This window comes from Candoia aspera, chromosome 2 (assembly GCF_035149785.1).
Source record: "Candoia aspera isolate rCanAsp1 chromosome 2, rCanAsp1.hap2, whole genome shotgun sequence".
In the NCBI taxonomy this organism is placed as follows: Eukaryota; Metazoa; Chordata; class Lepidosauria; order Squamata; family Boidae; genus Candoia; species Candoia aspera.
This window is the reverse complement of record NC_086154.1, coordinates 151,784,537-151,800,219: the sequence shown is the minus strand read 5'-3', so window position 1 is coordinate 151,800,219 and position 15,683 is coordinate 151,784,537. Positions and strand designations below refer to the sequence as shown.

General features: G+C 41.1%; 1 protein-coding gene across 1 annotated transcript in view; it reads left to right on the top strand.

The window, feature by feature from the left end:
- Positions 1 to 764: 764 nt before the first annotated feature.
- The window catches only part of TYK2 (tyrosine kinase 2), a 52,233-nt gene continuing 37,314 nt past the window's right edge, over positions 765 to 15,683 (top strand). The window contains exons 1-3 of the mRNA XM_063294323.1: positions 765 to 836; positions 11,557 to 11,762; positions 11,874 to 11,997. Coding sequence (XP_063150393.1) covers positions 11,576 to 11,762; positions 11,874 to 11,997 — 311 coding nt within the window. The 5' untranslated portion in view covers positions 765 to 836; positions 11,557 to 11,575. The remainder of the gene's footprint in view (positions 837 to 11,556; positions 11,763 to 11,873; positions 11,998 to 15,683) is intronic.

Here is a 15,683-nt window from a genome sequence, read left to right as displayed (position 1 = left end):
ACTGATTCTATCCCGTCATGCTCCTGCATATCGACTTCGGGGTTGGGTCCTCTGACCTGACCATTCAGTTTGAGAACCAACGCTGGAATGAAACCTGGAAGATTCAACTCCATCTGGTCAGGTTCAAAAAAGAAGCTCCATTCCTGAGCTTTTTTTCGAGAAGTGTAGCATATTCTAGACATCAGCACTGGTGCTATTATTTACATAATTAGAACATACACGAATCTATGTCTAAAGGTGGCTAATTAAAATTTTATGTAATGTATTAAACCGCAATCATTAACAGGGATAATTATAGGGTGTATACGTGAGGCTTCTTTCGGATCGGCACGTGGTTTTCGGATCTAACCCGGCTGGCCTTCAGATTGCACTGATGGACATGCTCTTTCTTTATCCACGCCGTAACCCAGAGGCGGACAGGCCCCAGCTCAGGCGCTGCAACCCATCTGGCAGAACTGGGTACACAGCAGCATGAAGCTACAGCGGGTGGCAAGCCCAGACTCGTTCGCGCACCTCGCAAAGCCAATCATCTTTAAAGGTTCCAACCAGGTCGACCAAGTTTTCCTCTGGTAGCCAATGACGCCCCGTTCACGGCGTAGCCCGATAGAGGGAAGGAGGAAGAGAGGCAGAACATGAACCAATGGGAGAAGTCGTCTCATGGAGCCAATAATAAGCTTTGTCTCAGTTTGACAATCCAGGCAAGGAGTGAGGGCGGGGGCTGGAGCTGCTTCTCTTTGGTTTCTTGAGGCTGTTTTCGCCGCGGCGGCGTGAATGTCGGGAGGGGGCTTCTCCTTCTCCTGCCTCCGAGGGGGGCTTCTCCTTCTCCTGCCTCCGAGGTAGGTAGCTCTTGAGCCGGGGGAATTGGCGGATGGGGACTGCACGGTCCCAGTCGAGGGGCCGAGAGACTAGAGGAACTGGCTGATGGCTCTGGAGGAAATGGCGCGCAGAGGGGGCGGGAAGCCCGGAATGACAGGGGCGCCGAGAGATGCTGAGACTTTAAATGGCTTTGGAAAATGGGGATTTGAACCAAATGCATGGGGAGCCGGAGGTCTGTCAAGTTTCTGTCAGCCGTAATTGTTGATAACAATGAGCTTCCATGTACTGTATAGAGGGCATGTTCCTTTTAACTCATCAAATGTGGTGGTGGTGGGGGCCAACGGTTCAAAACAGTGACTAGAGAAATCGCTGAAGGCGGTATGTTAACTGTAACGAAAATATGACCACAAAACCTGTGGGGATGGCGAGGAAGCCAACCGTTCTTTAAATGTATAGATGCCTTAAAATCCCAACGTCTGTCAAGAGAATGAATACCTAACTCCCTTTCAATGATCCTGTCAACCACACTGATTCTTTACAGCTTTTATTCCTCTGTAGTGTAGGAATCAGACGGAGGGACCTGTAAAATAAACATTTAGATACTTAATAAAGTATGAAAGATTAATAAATATAATATTTATTAATGTGTATATATATGTTAATTGAATTAAGCAATTGGATTTGGTTTGTTAGAAAAATAATGAAGAGGGCAATATAAATATTGAAAGAAATGTTACTTACGACACAGTTTTAAATTTACTTTTAATAATTGTCAATTGTACAAAAAATATAATTTATAATTAAGTGATAAGCCATCCAGTCAGTGTTTATTCTTAACAACCAATAGACAGACTTCCAGGGTGATGGATATTGATTTGAATAGCTTATTATGTTTACTTTTAGCTTTAACGTCTAAATTTTAAAAAGCAGTGAGAAGGCAAGATCAAATTAGTGAAAAGTATCAATGACTATAAACTGTCATACTCAATCTATATGTATAACAATACCTGCTATGAGTGGCCTTTAAAAAAAATAGACCTGTTTGTGAGCTTTGCAGAAAGAAGTTGCTGGCTACTGCTGGAATCAAATATTCTCTCAGATAGGTCTTTGGATTGATCTAGCAAAGCAGTTCTTATGAGAGAAGCAGAAAAAAAGATTATGAAAAACTAAAAGTGAGGAGCATCCAAAGGTTAGAGATGATAGAATATATAGGCTTGAAACAGGTGATAGAGGTGCATTTATCTTAATATTTTATTCAGATGAATGTGTACCAACACTACAGATTATTTTATAGAATATCTCATGTCTGATAAGCATCCAGCAATCTCTACAGGTCTATCTCCGTACTGCAGACAAAATAGTGAGCTCACATTTTAATGAGGGACATCTGGACTCACTTCCTTAGCCAGTATTCTGCCTCAGATTAGGAATGCCAGAAGGACAGGGATGATGAAATAAAACAAATTTGAACTTTAAAAAAAATTGTATATAGTTAAATACATTCACAAAGTGACTTATAGAAAATGAAACATAGAATAGGCTTACTCCTTATTTATGCTAATTATCATTAGCTAATATTTCTGTTCTTCAGTAGGCTTAGCCAGCAGGCTTTTCTGGAGGATGGCAAAATTCAGAGCCAGCTGCAGTCTCTTTTAAGTGTCCACTGGAATTGTTTGCTGTAAAATGTCAGTGATGAGGTACTGTAGGTTTATCAGTCTGAGTCAGAGCAGATCCAACTGCACAAAACATAGGGTACTTATATTTTTATGAAATATAAATTCAGACTATAATTGTTAACTCAGCATAGATTCACTTGTGTCACTTGGAACAAGCAGGATAGAAAGTGTTATCTTAAATCAGTACTTGATCCCAAATCAGGAAAGCCAGAAAATTCTTGGTAGCTGGTTACAGAAGGATCAATGTGATTTGTGTTCATACCATAGTCAGGTACGATCTCCTTAAGCTTAACTTGATAGCAATTAACTTAATTATCATTTGTTAGGTAGTTGCCAGAATTCCTCCAGTTGGAGAAGATGCTATGTGATCAAGTATGTGATCAGTATGGGGATGATACCCAGTTATACATCTCTACTTGGGCCATCTGAGTGATGCTGTGGAGGTCCTGTCTTGGTATCTGGAGGCTGTGGGGCTCTGGATGGGAAATAAAAGGCTTCAACTCAGCCCTAGTAAGACTGAGTGGCTTTGGGTTTTAGAACCCCCTGGTTATGGGGACCATCTCTTGTTGTAGATGGGGTTGCACTGCCCCACATATCCTGTACACAATTTGGGGGTCCTCCTGGACTTGCAGCTCCTGCTCAATCAGCAGGTAGCAACAGTGAGAAAGCCTGTTGTTTCTGAAACCATCTGGACAAATGCCATAAATCAACATCAATTATGTAAATGGTGTAAATTACACCAATGACATAATTAGGCAGATTATTCTCATTAGTACCCAGGAGAGGCTTTACACAGTTTCATGTTGTACATCAGTTGTGCCCGTTTCTGGACTGCAAGGCCCTGCTCACAGTCACTCACACCTTAGTCACCTCCTGACTGAATTATTGCAACATGCTCTGCATGGGGCTGCCCCTGAAAAGTATTCAGAAGCTTCACCTGGTGCGAAATGCAGCGGCAAGGGCAGTTAAAGGTGCCAGTCATTTGGCACTTGTGACGTCTCTGCTCTTTGAGTTACATTGGCTTCCAGTATGCTTCAGGGTGCAATTCAAGGTGCTGGTGCTTTACCTTTAAAGCCCTTCATGGCTTGGGGTCAGATTAGTTATGGGACTGTCTCTGCCCAGTGGTGCCTACCAGTCCTGTTAGTTCCAGCAGGAGAGGCACGCCCCGGGTCCCATCCACAGGAGAGTGTCACCTGATGGGACCCAGGAGGAGAATCTTTTCTGCCATGGCACCTCCCCTTTGGAACATCCGCCCAGAAATCAGGCTTGCCCCAACCCTGATGGCCTTTCACTGGGCACTAAGAACCTGGCTTTGCTATCAAGCTTGGGACCCTGGTAGTATGAATGAGCCTATTTCATGGTTAGTATGAGTGTTTATGAGTGTTCTTGACTGCAGTTTTTATGCTATTTCTGTGGTTTTTAATTTTGGTTGTTTTTATTGTTTTTAACTCTGTTTCAATAGTTAGCTGCCCAGCGTCATGTATATGAAATGGGCGGCCTATAAAATGATTGATTGACTGATTGAATGAATGAATGAATGAATGAATGAATGAATGAATGAATAAATAAATAAATAAATAAATAAATAAATAGCTGTAGCCATCAGAATTCTGTTATTTTGTGTCTGCTTCTGAAATCTCATGTTGGAAACATCAAAATCTCTTTGGACAACTGGTGATGCTGGAGAATGTAAGGAAGAGATTACCTTGACAGTTTGTAGAAAGTTAAAAAAGAGAATGTCTGAAAATTAGGAAGGATTTGTGGCTGTAGAATTGAATAGACAATACAAGAGCTGGGATTATCTACCAGTAGAAGTGGGCAACATATGGCCCACCACATTTTGTAGACTGCACTGCAGTTATCATCTCTCACCATTGGCCACCCTGGCTTGTGTTGATTTTGAACTTTATCTTGGAAACGGTACCTGTAAGTCTGGATTGACCACTGAACTGGTTAAGAGAGAGAGTTGCCTAGGGTAGGTTTCCAATCCAGATTATCATAAACTCATTCAGTCATCATTTATTTGTTTTGGCTTCAGCCTTTATTTCCATCTCAGGCTGTTATATGGTGATACTAGTTTTGACTTGCTTTACAGGATTATTGGAAGGATTATAACAAAATAATGCAGTGTAAAATATTATAACACAATAAAATTATAGGTGAGCAGACCTCTGGCCATATCTAGTTCCAGGCCCACTTTTTGTGGTCCTTAAAGATTGAAACGATAATAGCTCCTGTTTTTTTTTTTTTTGTGGGAAAAGAGGCTTACTGAATCTTTAAAAAGTTCTCCTACTACAATGTAAAGAAGGAAAAACTAGCTCCAGTAAGTTCATAGTTGATCCTAACAGCTATTCACACAATTGCCCTCAGTAGCAAAGAAAAAGAAAAGAAGATACAGTATGATCCCTGGCTGCGAAGAAGCTGCCCAACCCTAATTTAAGTGAGAAGAACTCAGTTGTGGGAAGTAGGGGATTTTGGGGCTGGATAGACTTTTAGGCAAAGAGCCAGTGGTTTGCTTCTGCAGATGTTGACTTGATTTTCTGTGAAGAATAAATAAATTTTCTGTGATGCAGGGTGAAAAACTGAAGGCCTGAGAATTGTCTGCTGTTGACATTTAAGGAAGCTGCCTACAATTACTCTAATGATTGAGGTAGCCTATAAATTGAATGCATTTTGAAAACATTTCTTGAAATCAGTATAGCTTCATAAAAGTATCATGACATAGAATATTTCTGTAAGGGAGAGGTGGGAAATTTATGGCCCTCCAATATTCAGAAGAGCCATATATTTGATTTGTTGCTGAACTGACACTCCCAGCATCCCTTAGTATTGTCCATGCTATGCTGGGGCTGCTGCGTATTGTAATTCTGCAAAATCTGATAACCACAGGATTATGTATCCTTGCTGAGATGTTGTTAGGAAGAAAAAGTGGGCAGACTTAAGTAACATATTTGTTCATGATGCTACAGTGGTGCACTTGTGGTGGTATGATGATGAAAGGAATGTCTAAACATTATGTATGGTTTGAAGAGACAGTAGGAGATTATATGGGTAGGCAGCTCCTGTTTCACATTTTTTAGTGTTGCTACTTAACTTGTTTATGAAGAGATCTGGCCAGTCCATTCTGGTCTGTCCTGTAGTTTGTTGCTTTTAGTATGCTAAGTACTTGGGCCACCAGTAAGGTTGCCCAAGTAACAGGTCGTAGGTGCAGAAGTGCTTTTGTGTCTGTGATCTGAGAGACAGGCTACTTCTGAACTTAGGTCTAATATTCTTCTGAAAGAGCATTAAACCTGTGTATGAAGGTAGTCTGACCAACAGACCTCAGATGCAGAGAAGGGGTGGTGCAGAGTTAAGAGCACTGGGAAAGCTCCCTTGATCAGAGTTCAAAAGTAGCTCCGCTGACAGCTCATAGGTACAATGGGGGGCACAGGCTGGAGTGGGAGGAAGTACTCAGGAGCAGTGAGCTGTATCTTTAACTAGTGCGGCAAGAGAATGTCAATGAATGAACAAGGAGTCCAGTTCTAACTTCGTGGATGGCTGCCAAAGCTGAAATAGAGCAGGCAAAATGCACACACACACAGACACCCCCCCCTTCAAGAATGAGATACTGTAAGTGTGTGTTGCACAAACAGCACACTGGAACTGCACCTGCATGATACTGGTCCAGGAGTGTTGGCTGATGAGTTGTAGTGTCATATATGAATCTTTAAAAATATATGAATTCTTAAAAGTAGTGAAATAGTAAATAATAATAATACACCAATACTTTGCACAGTATACTACACTGATACTACACTTGTGAAGAACTCGATGCGAATGAAGGCCAACACCAGCTAAAGAGCTGGCAGCTGTGATTTCATATTGTTGTGTATGCAATAATAACGCAGCCATGCAGGTCCCTTCTCAGCAGAAGCAGTGGAAAAGCTGTAGTGCACCCAGTGGTGACAAAACTGGCAACACACAGTTGGCAGAACTCAGCTCTCTTTTCCAATTGAAATTGACCTACTGTGCAGAATAAGACTACAGACGCGCCTCTGAAGAATTAGCATTCTTTCAAAAGCACACTAAACCTGTCTTCATAGGGAACCTTCATAAGACCTGACAAACATTTTCAAAAGTGCCCTCAGGTATTACATGGAAGGCTTCTGTGGAATCCAGTCTCTTCTGCAGCCCGAGTCAAAGTGGCCATGGAGGTCAGAACCCAGCAACCAGAGGCGAGCAGCCTAAAGTGGCCAATAAGATTTGGCCAGAGTTAGTCCCCTGGCTCCTTCAGCAATCACATCATGGGTGAAGCAAGTCAGATTCGATTCAGGACAAAAATTGTATTAGGACAAGAGGAAAACACTACTTAAAATCTGGAATAGCTAAGGGTAATTTTAAGCTGCCTTAGCTGATAGGGTGAGAGGCTGAGATGACGGCAATGTCATGCGGACAAGGCAGAAATAAGATGTTATTGAGGCATGATCATGCTGTAGTTAGAGGGAAGTGAAAGCAAGCCCATAGACAGTTCTAAACTGAATCATGTAGCAGAAAATACAGCAAATGACTAAATGTTTTCTGCTTCACTTAGCATAAAGTTGGTTCTTTGCAGTTAGCTGCGGAACATGCAGAAGAAATTACTGCCTAATATTTGTAGGAAAGTCACGTTATGATTAATACACGAGGAAGAAGTTGCAGAGCAGTAGGACATTTTTTAAAGCATTTGCAGACATTCTGTACTTGCATAAGGGACCTCTAATAGTAGATAGGTTGGGATGCGGTGGCTCTGCGGGTTAAACCGCTGAGCTGCTGAGCTTGCCGATTGGAAGGTCAGCGGTTCGAATCCGCGTGACGGGGTGAGCTCCTGTTGCTAGTCCCAGCTCCTGCTCACCTAGCAGTTCGAAAACATGCAAATGTGAGTAGATTAATAGGTACCGCTTCGGCGGGAAGGTAACGGCGTTCCGTGTAGTCATGCCGGCCACGTGACCACGGAAGTGTCTACGGACAACGCCGGCTCAGCGGCTTAGAAACGGAGATGAGCACCACCCCCTAGAGTCGGATACGACTGGACTTTACGTCAAGGGAAACCTTTACCTTTACCTTTAATAGTAGATAGAGGAGGAAAAATAAAGCTGCAGGTATTGTAGACGAATGTGTAGAGAATTTGTGGCCTGCATGATGTTGTTGGACTTCAGTTCCTATCATCTCTTTTCATTTAGTGAGCTGGAAGAGACTGATAGTACTTTAAATCCAATGACAACGAAGGTCTACATATTCCCACCCCTCTTAAAAGAACTTTATTTTACAGGTGTATTGGGCTTCTTGTGGATACATTTCTAGCTGGAAAATGAAGCAAACATTGGTTACTTAATAGAATCAGCTATGAAAACAACTTGATTAAGGAACCACTATATCCTAACATCTAGTGGGACGCGGTGGTGCTGCGAGTTAAACCGCTGAGCTGCTGAGCTTGCCGATCGGAAGGTCGGCGGTTCGAATCCGCACGACGGGGTGAGCTCCCGTTGCTAGTCCCAGCTCCTGCCAACCTAACAGTTCGAAAACATGCCAGTGTGAGTAGATTAATAGGTACCACTTCAGCGGGCAGGTAACGGCGTTCCATGTAGTCGTGCCGGCCACATGACCACGGAAGTGTCTATGGACAAACACCGGCTCTTCAGCTTTGAAATGGAGATGAGCACCGCCCCCTAGAGTCGGACACGACTGGACTTAATGTCAAGGGAAACCTTTACCTTTACTATATCCTAACATAAGCTTTGGTTCACTGCATATAATTTTTTACCAGGACAGGGAATAGTCCCCCTCAGAAGGACAAACAAGCCAAAATTTCCACAAGCTAAAATTTGACTGTTAATAAAGTATACAAGTAAGAAACCAAATGTTTGAGACCAAAATACTATTTGAACTCAACTGAAGTGTCCATATCCCCATATATTATCCTAGTCTTTTGTCTGCTCCAAAGTTTCCTTTTGGTAGAAGATGCTATTTGTCAAAATATTCAGAATTGAAAAAGGAGTTAGGGTGTGCACACTAAGCAAAGCTTTGGAGCACTCTAAATTATACTTCCCCTTAGTTCCAGAAGTTATCCACCTTAGAATCTCACAGCCTCTCTCATTTCTTGTAATAGCATACTTGATTGGATCTTATGTCAAAAGAAACATTATGTTAAGGGATTTCATAGATAACACTCAGAGATTTCCTCCTTGCCTAGCAACTAGCTGACCTTAGGTGACCTAAGTATACACAAGGTCATTTCTCATTTGTACATGGAGAGAAAACTATCTGGGAAGTCCAGGACTGTAGGCTAGACTGGAAAGCTGAAAAAACATCTCAGAAAAAGGTAGTGGTAACCCTCTTCCATATCATGCCACAGGAAGTGCATGTTTGTCTCCATGTAGATTACCAGGAGTTGAGCTTGGCTCAAAAGTGACTTTACAGTATTTATTTTATTCCAGGTCCTTATGGATGCTCAAACAGCTGGCAATTAATAATGGCTTCCAAGGTATATTTCATAGAATCATAGAATTATAGGGTTGGATGGGATCTTGGAGGTCTTCTAGAGCAGGAAACTTCAGAGCATCCCAGAACATCCCAGACAAACAGCAGTCCAACCTTTGTTTGAAAACCTCCAGTGATCTAGCACCCACAACATCAGGAGGCAGGCTCTTCCATGGCTTAGTAGCTCTCACAGTCAGGAAATCACTCCTTATTTTGGGCACATTTGAAACTTGAAAAGCTAAAGCGTTTTGCTGTCTTACCTTACCAGGTAATCTGGTAGCTAATTTGTACTTTCCCTTCCTTTTCTGTCTGTCCTTCATTGCTGCTCTCCTTTAATGATTGTAGATGGGGACAGAAATTACAATGTAGGTGCATTATAGAGCAGGAATATGAATTCTACAGCCACCCGAATTTTGGATTCCAAATCCCATCAGTCCCAGGCTGTATGACTAATGATAAGAGGTGTAATACAATTACTACACTGTAGACAGTTGTATATGCTTTAATCTGCTATAGTGAGAGTAATTCCATCCCCCCACAATAGTGAGATACACCCAGATTCTGCTCTTTATGTGGCCATACAACCCTCACTACAACAAGCTATGGATCCAATTCCTTAGTCTAAGAACTAGTCAACAGAAGATCTCTTGCCTGTGAAGATTCATTCAGAATTGATTGGTGCATATCCAGTATATCATTGCCTCCAGTCACAATGGAGCACACAGATTCTCAATGAAAAAAAAAATAGAACTACCGGTCACTGTTATATAAGATACTTTTGCCTCTGAAATCCTGCCTCTATTAAGGTTAATAACTGGAAATTGGAGATATTTTCAGTCAATGTTGTTTGGTACAAGGATAGATAACCTGTGGATCACATATGCCACTCCCCCCCAGCACTCCATTTGTGTCTTCCAGTACACACACAATCCTGAGTGGGCAGGATCAAAAAGTCCAGTGAGTTTGTGACAGAGGTGATTTTAGGGGTCATATGAGTGCCTTCAACATTTAAAAGTCTCTCTGTACACTTTCTTCTCAGGTTTACCATGAGTTTCAGTCCTCATTCCCAGTTTTTTCCTATGAAAAAACTCTTCCACATTCAAGAAAGCCAGTGCCATGTGGATACATCAATTCTTTTTTTCTTGTTAATGTTGTTCCATGGCTGCCCTAAGAATATCTAAAGGGAAGAAAGTCCAGCAGGTAGCAAATCTGGCTGACCATATTTGGACTTAGAAGCTAAACAAGGTTTGGACTGGTTTGTACTTGATGGGAGGAATACAACAAGGGCTGCTAGCAGGATTTGAAAGTCACAAAAAATGCCTGAAGAAATTAGTAGTGAACCACTTCTATATTGCAGCCAAGAAAACCACCTGGATAGGTCCATGAAGTCCATAGAAGAAAGTTCAATAAATGATAAATCGTGTTGGGTCAAATACGTGCCCTTCATGAACTGGAAATCATTTATTCTAAATGTTTCCCTTGTAATTTTCATTAGTAAGAATGTGTTTTTCTATGTAATTCCTAAATTAGGGTTTTACAACAGCCTCCTTTTAGAAGCAGTTCAACCAATCTGGGTTTGTTTGTTTTTTGATGGGGGCAGGAGCAGAGAGAAACAGCTGAATGGATGGACAGAATTCTGCTCTTCCCACCTATTAAGTATTAATGAAGAGTTAGTAAGCAGTGGCATTTTCAAATTGCTTTGTTTGTTTATTTAAGAAATTTATATTTTATTGCTGGCTTGTATAACTACCAGGGAGACTTAACATTCATTATGATTCCTTGTTTCTCTTTAATGTGAGTACCGTGATGGCTTGAATGATTGGATGCTTGAGCTAATATTATATTGGTTATTGTTTATGCTGGCTTCAGAAAGATGTTTTTACTGGGAAAATGGGAATACAGAAGCAATATTGTTCTGTTCACTTTTAGAATCTCAGCTGAAAGATACTGAATCTGGAAGCTATAGACCTATTGTTTGGTAAATATATCTTAATTTTGACCACATTGCTTAGTCTACCAGCATGATTCCCCTGGATTTTTAAGTAAGAGTACAAATATAGTATCTGGTTGCCATTAGCAACAAGCTATTTCATTCCGGTGACATGCAAGGAAATTTTCTGGTAAGCTTCACTTAGAATAATATCTCTAAAAGGAGTCATCAGCAGCATAAGAAGATGGCATGCCTTTTTAGAATTATGCTATCTTGCATCTTGAGATAGCAAAGAGCATAATTTCCTTAGAGAGGAGAGAAATATCCACTCCACCCATTTTTTCTCTGACAGTTCCTGTTCTGCACACATTAAAAAAAATGTTTTTTTGTGCAGAACAGGAAATGTGAAAGACTTACCATGCTGGCTACCAGAGTGTGTATTTTCACCTAAATGTATAGATCTTTGGACTTGAGTTGTGTCTATAAGCTAAACTGGAGTAGGCAATTTTTTGATGACCAGATGGTTCATTTAACATTTTGGGGGTGGTTGGGACCTGCAGTGGATATGGTTTTCTTATAATGATTTACTCTTGTAAATGTTTTAGATATTCTAAATGACTTTTTCCCTGTTTTCTCCAGCTAAGGACTGAACGTTAGCATGATGCCGCTCTGCCACTGTGCAGTAAAGCACAATGAATCAGGCATGGAGAGGTGCCATTTTTCACCTGCTGGAGGCCTGAGGGTATTCTTGCATTGGAAGGGTGAGGCAGAGGAACAATACCAGACTTACATGAAAGGGACTCCTTGTGCTGAAGAAATTTGCATTGATATTGCACAGAGGATAGGTAAGCCAATAAAATTAAGGAGTGACTTCTAGGATTATGCCCAGTACAATTTGATGGCAGCCCTGGTTGTGGTTGTTTTTCATTTCTCAGTAATCTTTTTATCTTTTATAGGAATTACACCAATCTGCTTTTGTTTGTTTGCACTCTATGACCCACAGACCAAACTGTGGTTCCCTCCCAACTATGTCTTTGATGTTGATAATGGCATCAAGATGACTTTGCATTTTCGTATGAGGTAAGAATATTCTTTGTTTCCATGGGTGTTCCACTTTTTTTTTGCCTGCAAGTTTGGGGTTATAGTCTCACAGCAGAATAGTTACTATCAAAATAGTTATTTGTTGAAGATATTTGAGAATTTTTATAATTGTAATGAGCTGCCTTTGTTTTTAATGTTTTTAACCAAATTACTAGTTAAACAGTGTATTTTAAGAAGCTGTAGTAGCAGTAAGTGATAAGCAACTTCCAGTCTTTATATGGAAGAATTAAGAAGTAGTGTTAACCTTTATTCTTCAGTCTGTAGGAAGTTATGGAACTATTGGTTTATGTCTATGAGAACATATATTAATCAGTCCTTATTCTACCTTTCGAAGATAATTTCAGTGAAGTGATGTTCTAGTTATTGCAGAATTAATACTGAAAGTAGACAGATCGTTGAAGGGTAGAATAAGGAGAGGTTTAAAAGCTTTCTAAATACCCCTAGACATGTTGCATCATTATTGACAACCGGATGAATAGACTAAATGCCACAGTTCCCTACACTTAATCTTGTGGCTATATTTTTATTTTGTGTATTCTGCTTTTAGACTCTGAAGATGTAATTTTTGTAATGCCCTCATATATGAGAATAAATGGCAAAGTATACATAATTTATTTCTTAACAGCATAGATAACTGTGATAAGCAAACAGAATTGTCATGGAACAGTGTACTGTAATGCAGCGGTTCCCAACCTTTTTGACACCAGGGACTGGTTTCGTGGAAGACAATTTTTCCATGGACTGGTATGGTTTTAGGATGATTCAAGTGCTTCCTCTTTTTCCCGACCTTTTATTTTTTTTTCTTTATGCCATTTGGAGATACCAGCCAATGGGCTTGCTTTCTCTGACAGGAGGCAGAGCTCAGGCAGTAATTTGAGCGATTGGGAGTGGCTGTAAATACTCAGGCTGTAAATTTGCTTGCTCGCCCACTGCTCACCTCCTGCTGTGTGGCCTGGTTCCTAACAGGCCACAGACTGGTACCGGTCCGCAGCCTCGGGGTTGGGGACCGCTGCTGTAATGTAAAGATTAATTAGAATGTGAAATAGAGAAGCTTTAAGTACTGAAGGTACTTAAGGTAGACTTCAGCAATTCATGGAGCGAGAATTGCCAGATGTACAAGCTGGGTTTAGAAAAGGCAGAGGAACTAGGGACCAAATTGCCAATATCCAATGGATAATGGAAAAGGCCAGGGAGTTTCAGAAAAACATCTATTTCTGTTTTATTGACTATTCTAAAGCCTTTGACTGTGTGAACCATAACAAATTGTGGCAAGTTCTTAGTGGTATGGGGATACCAAGTCATCTTGTCTGCCTCCTGAAGAATCTGTATAACGACCAAGCAGCAACAGTAAGAACAGACCACGGAACAACGGACTGGTTTAAGACTGGGAAAGGAGTACGGCAGGGCTGTATACTCTCACCCTACCTATTCAACTTGTACGCAGAACACATTTTTGGTTTTGAGAAAGGAAAAGCAGATCCATGTGTATATATGAAGAAGGACAAACAAGGCTGTATGTATCTGTGCATTTATGTTGATGATTTGCTGCTGTTCACATCAACAGAAAAACAAAGGCTTGATTTTGAAGCCTGCATGAAAAGCCATTTCATATTAAAAAGCCTTGGAGTTGTGACAAATTACCTAGGTTTAGAAATACACAGGAAGAAGGATGGTAGCTTTCTGTTAAACCAACGGGGAGATAATGTTAAAATAATGTGAACGGAAAGACATACAGAGTTGTCAAAGAAGTTTGGTTGGCATCTTAATCTGTAGTATAAAAAGGGGTGTGTTAATGTTTCCTACTACAGATTAAGGTTGCTATGGTAACTAATCATTTTGGCCAGGTGCAGAGGTTGAATTCAACTGTGCCCTTTTCGAATGTAATTTTTGCACCTGGGGGGAAGGGAAGAACTTGCCCGGACTTGTTTTAGTTTCTGTTCCTCTCTGTGCAGACATGTAGAGAGTCAAGCTGCTCTCACTGAGAGCCCAAGACTTTTAAATATGTTTTGCTTTCGTTTTGCTTTCTGTAAATAAATTATTTTTATAGAAATGCCTGGTGTGTGTGACTTTTCTGATCTCTCCTGGGCCAAAGGCTTTCCCAGCAATCTGCCAACACACATCATGCAACATGCTGGGCTTGAGGAATCCAAGGCTGGAGTTAAAATTGCTGGAAGAAACATTAACAATCTCAGATATGCAGATGATACCACTTTGATGGCTGACAGCGAAGAGGAACTGAGGAGCCTTATGATGAAGGTGAAAGAAGGAAGTGCAAAAGCTGGCTTGTAGCTAAACCTCAAAACAACCAAGATTATGGCAACCAGCTTGATTGATAACTGGCAAATAGAGGGAGAAAATGTAGAAGCATTGAAAGACTTTGTATTTCTAGGTGCGAAGATTACTGCAGATGCTGACTGCAGTCAGGAAATCAGAAGACGCTTAATCCTTGGGAGAAGAGCAATGACCAATTTCGATAAAATAGTTAAGAGCAGAGAACTCACACTGACAACAAAGGTCCGCATAGTTAAAGCAATGGTGTTCCCCGTAGTAACATATGGCTGCGAGAGCTGGACCATAAGGAAGGCTGAGAGAAGGAAGATCGATGCTTTTGAACTGTGGTGTTGGAGGAAAATTCTGAGAGTGCCTTGGACTGCAAGAAGATCAAACCAGTCCATCCTCCAGGAAATCAAGCCAGACTGCTCACTTGAGGGAATGATATGCAAGGCAAAACTGAAATATGTTGGCCACATAATGAGAAGACAGGACACCCTGGAGAAGATGCTGATGCTAGGGAGAGTGGAGGGCAAATGGAAGAGGGGCCGACCAAGGGCAAGGTGGATGGATGATATTCTAGAGGTGACGGACTCATCCCTGGGGGAGCTGGGGGTGTTGACGACGGACAGGAAGCTTTGGCGTGGGCTGGTCCATGAAGTCACAAGGAGTCGGAAGCGACTAAATGAATAAACAACAAATACTGAAAAAACAAAAAGCTTATTTGTGCCTTTAATTATCCTCTGGAAACAGACTTGTGTTGTTTATTATACACCTAGAAATTCATTGAAATGCTGGCAAGGTTAAAACAAGGAAATGGGCTTATTTTGAAGGGTCTGAGATTTTTAACATAACCATTTCACCTTGAAATGATACTTATATCATCAGGTATGTAGCGCTGAATATATTGCAGATATTTGTAATCTGTAATGTAAACCTATTACATAGGACACGTAATCCACCAAAGTGTTGCATCAGTCAGTTTTTTGACAACCTGCAAACAACAGTTTTGATGAGAACTTTGTTGTGGTCAGGTTATTATATCATCAACATATGAACAGAAAGAGAACATTTTTTGCAGGATAGATTGTCTCCCTTGAAGACTTATGGATTCTGGAAGTGACATCCTTTTGCTTTCCTGATTTTGGAGGGTTATGAAGTTTGGCTATACAGGTAGTCTTCGATTTAGAACAGCAATTGGGACCGGAATTTCTGTCATTAAGTGATGTGGTCATAAAGCAATCCATGCAGTCCTGGTTGCTGTCATTAACTGAATCCCATGGTCATTAGGCAAGGCAGCTTTCTGCTGGCTTCGCACAACCAAAGTCAGCGGGGAAGCCGGCTGGCAATTGCAAGTCCCAGGCCTGCAGGAGGAGAGTGGCAGCTGCTGGATG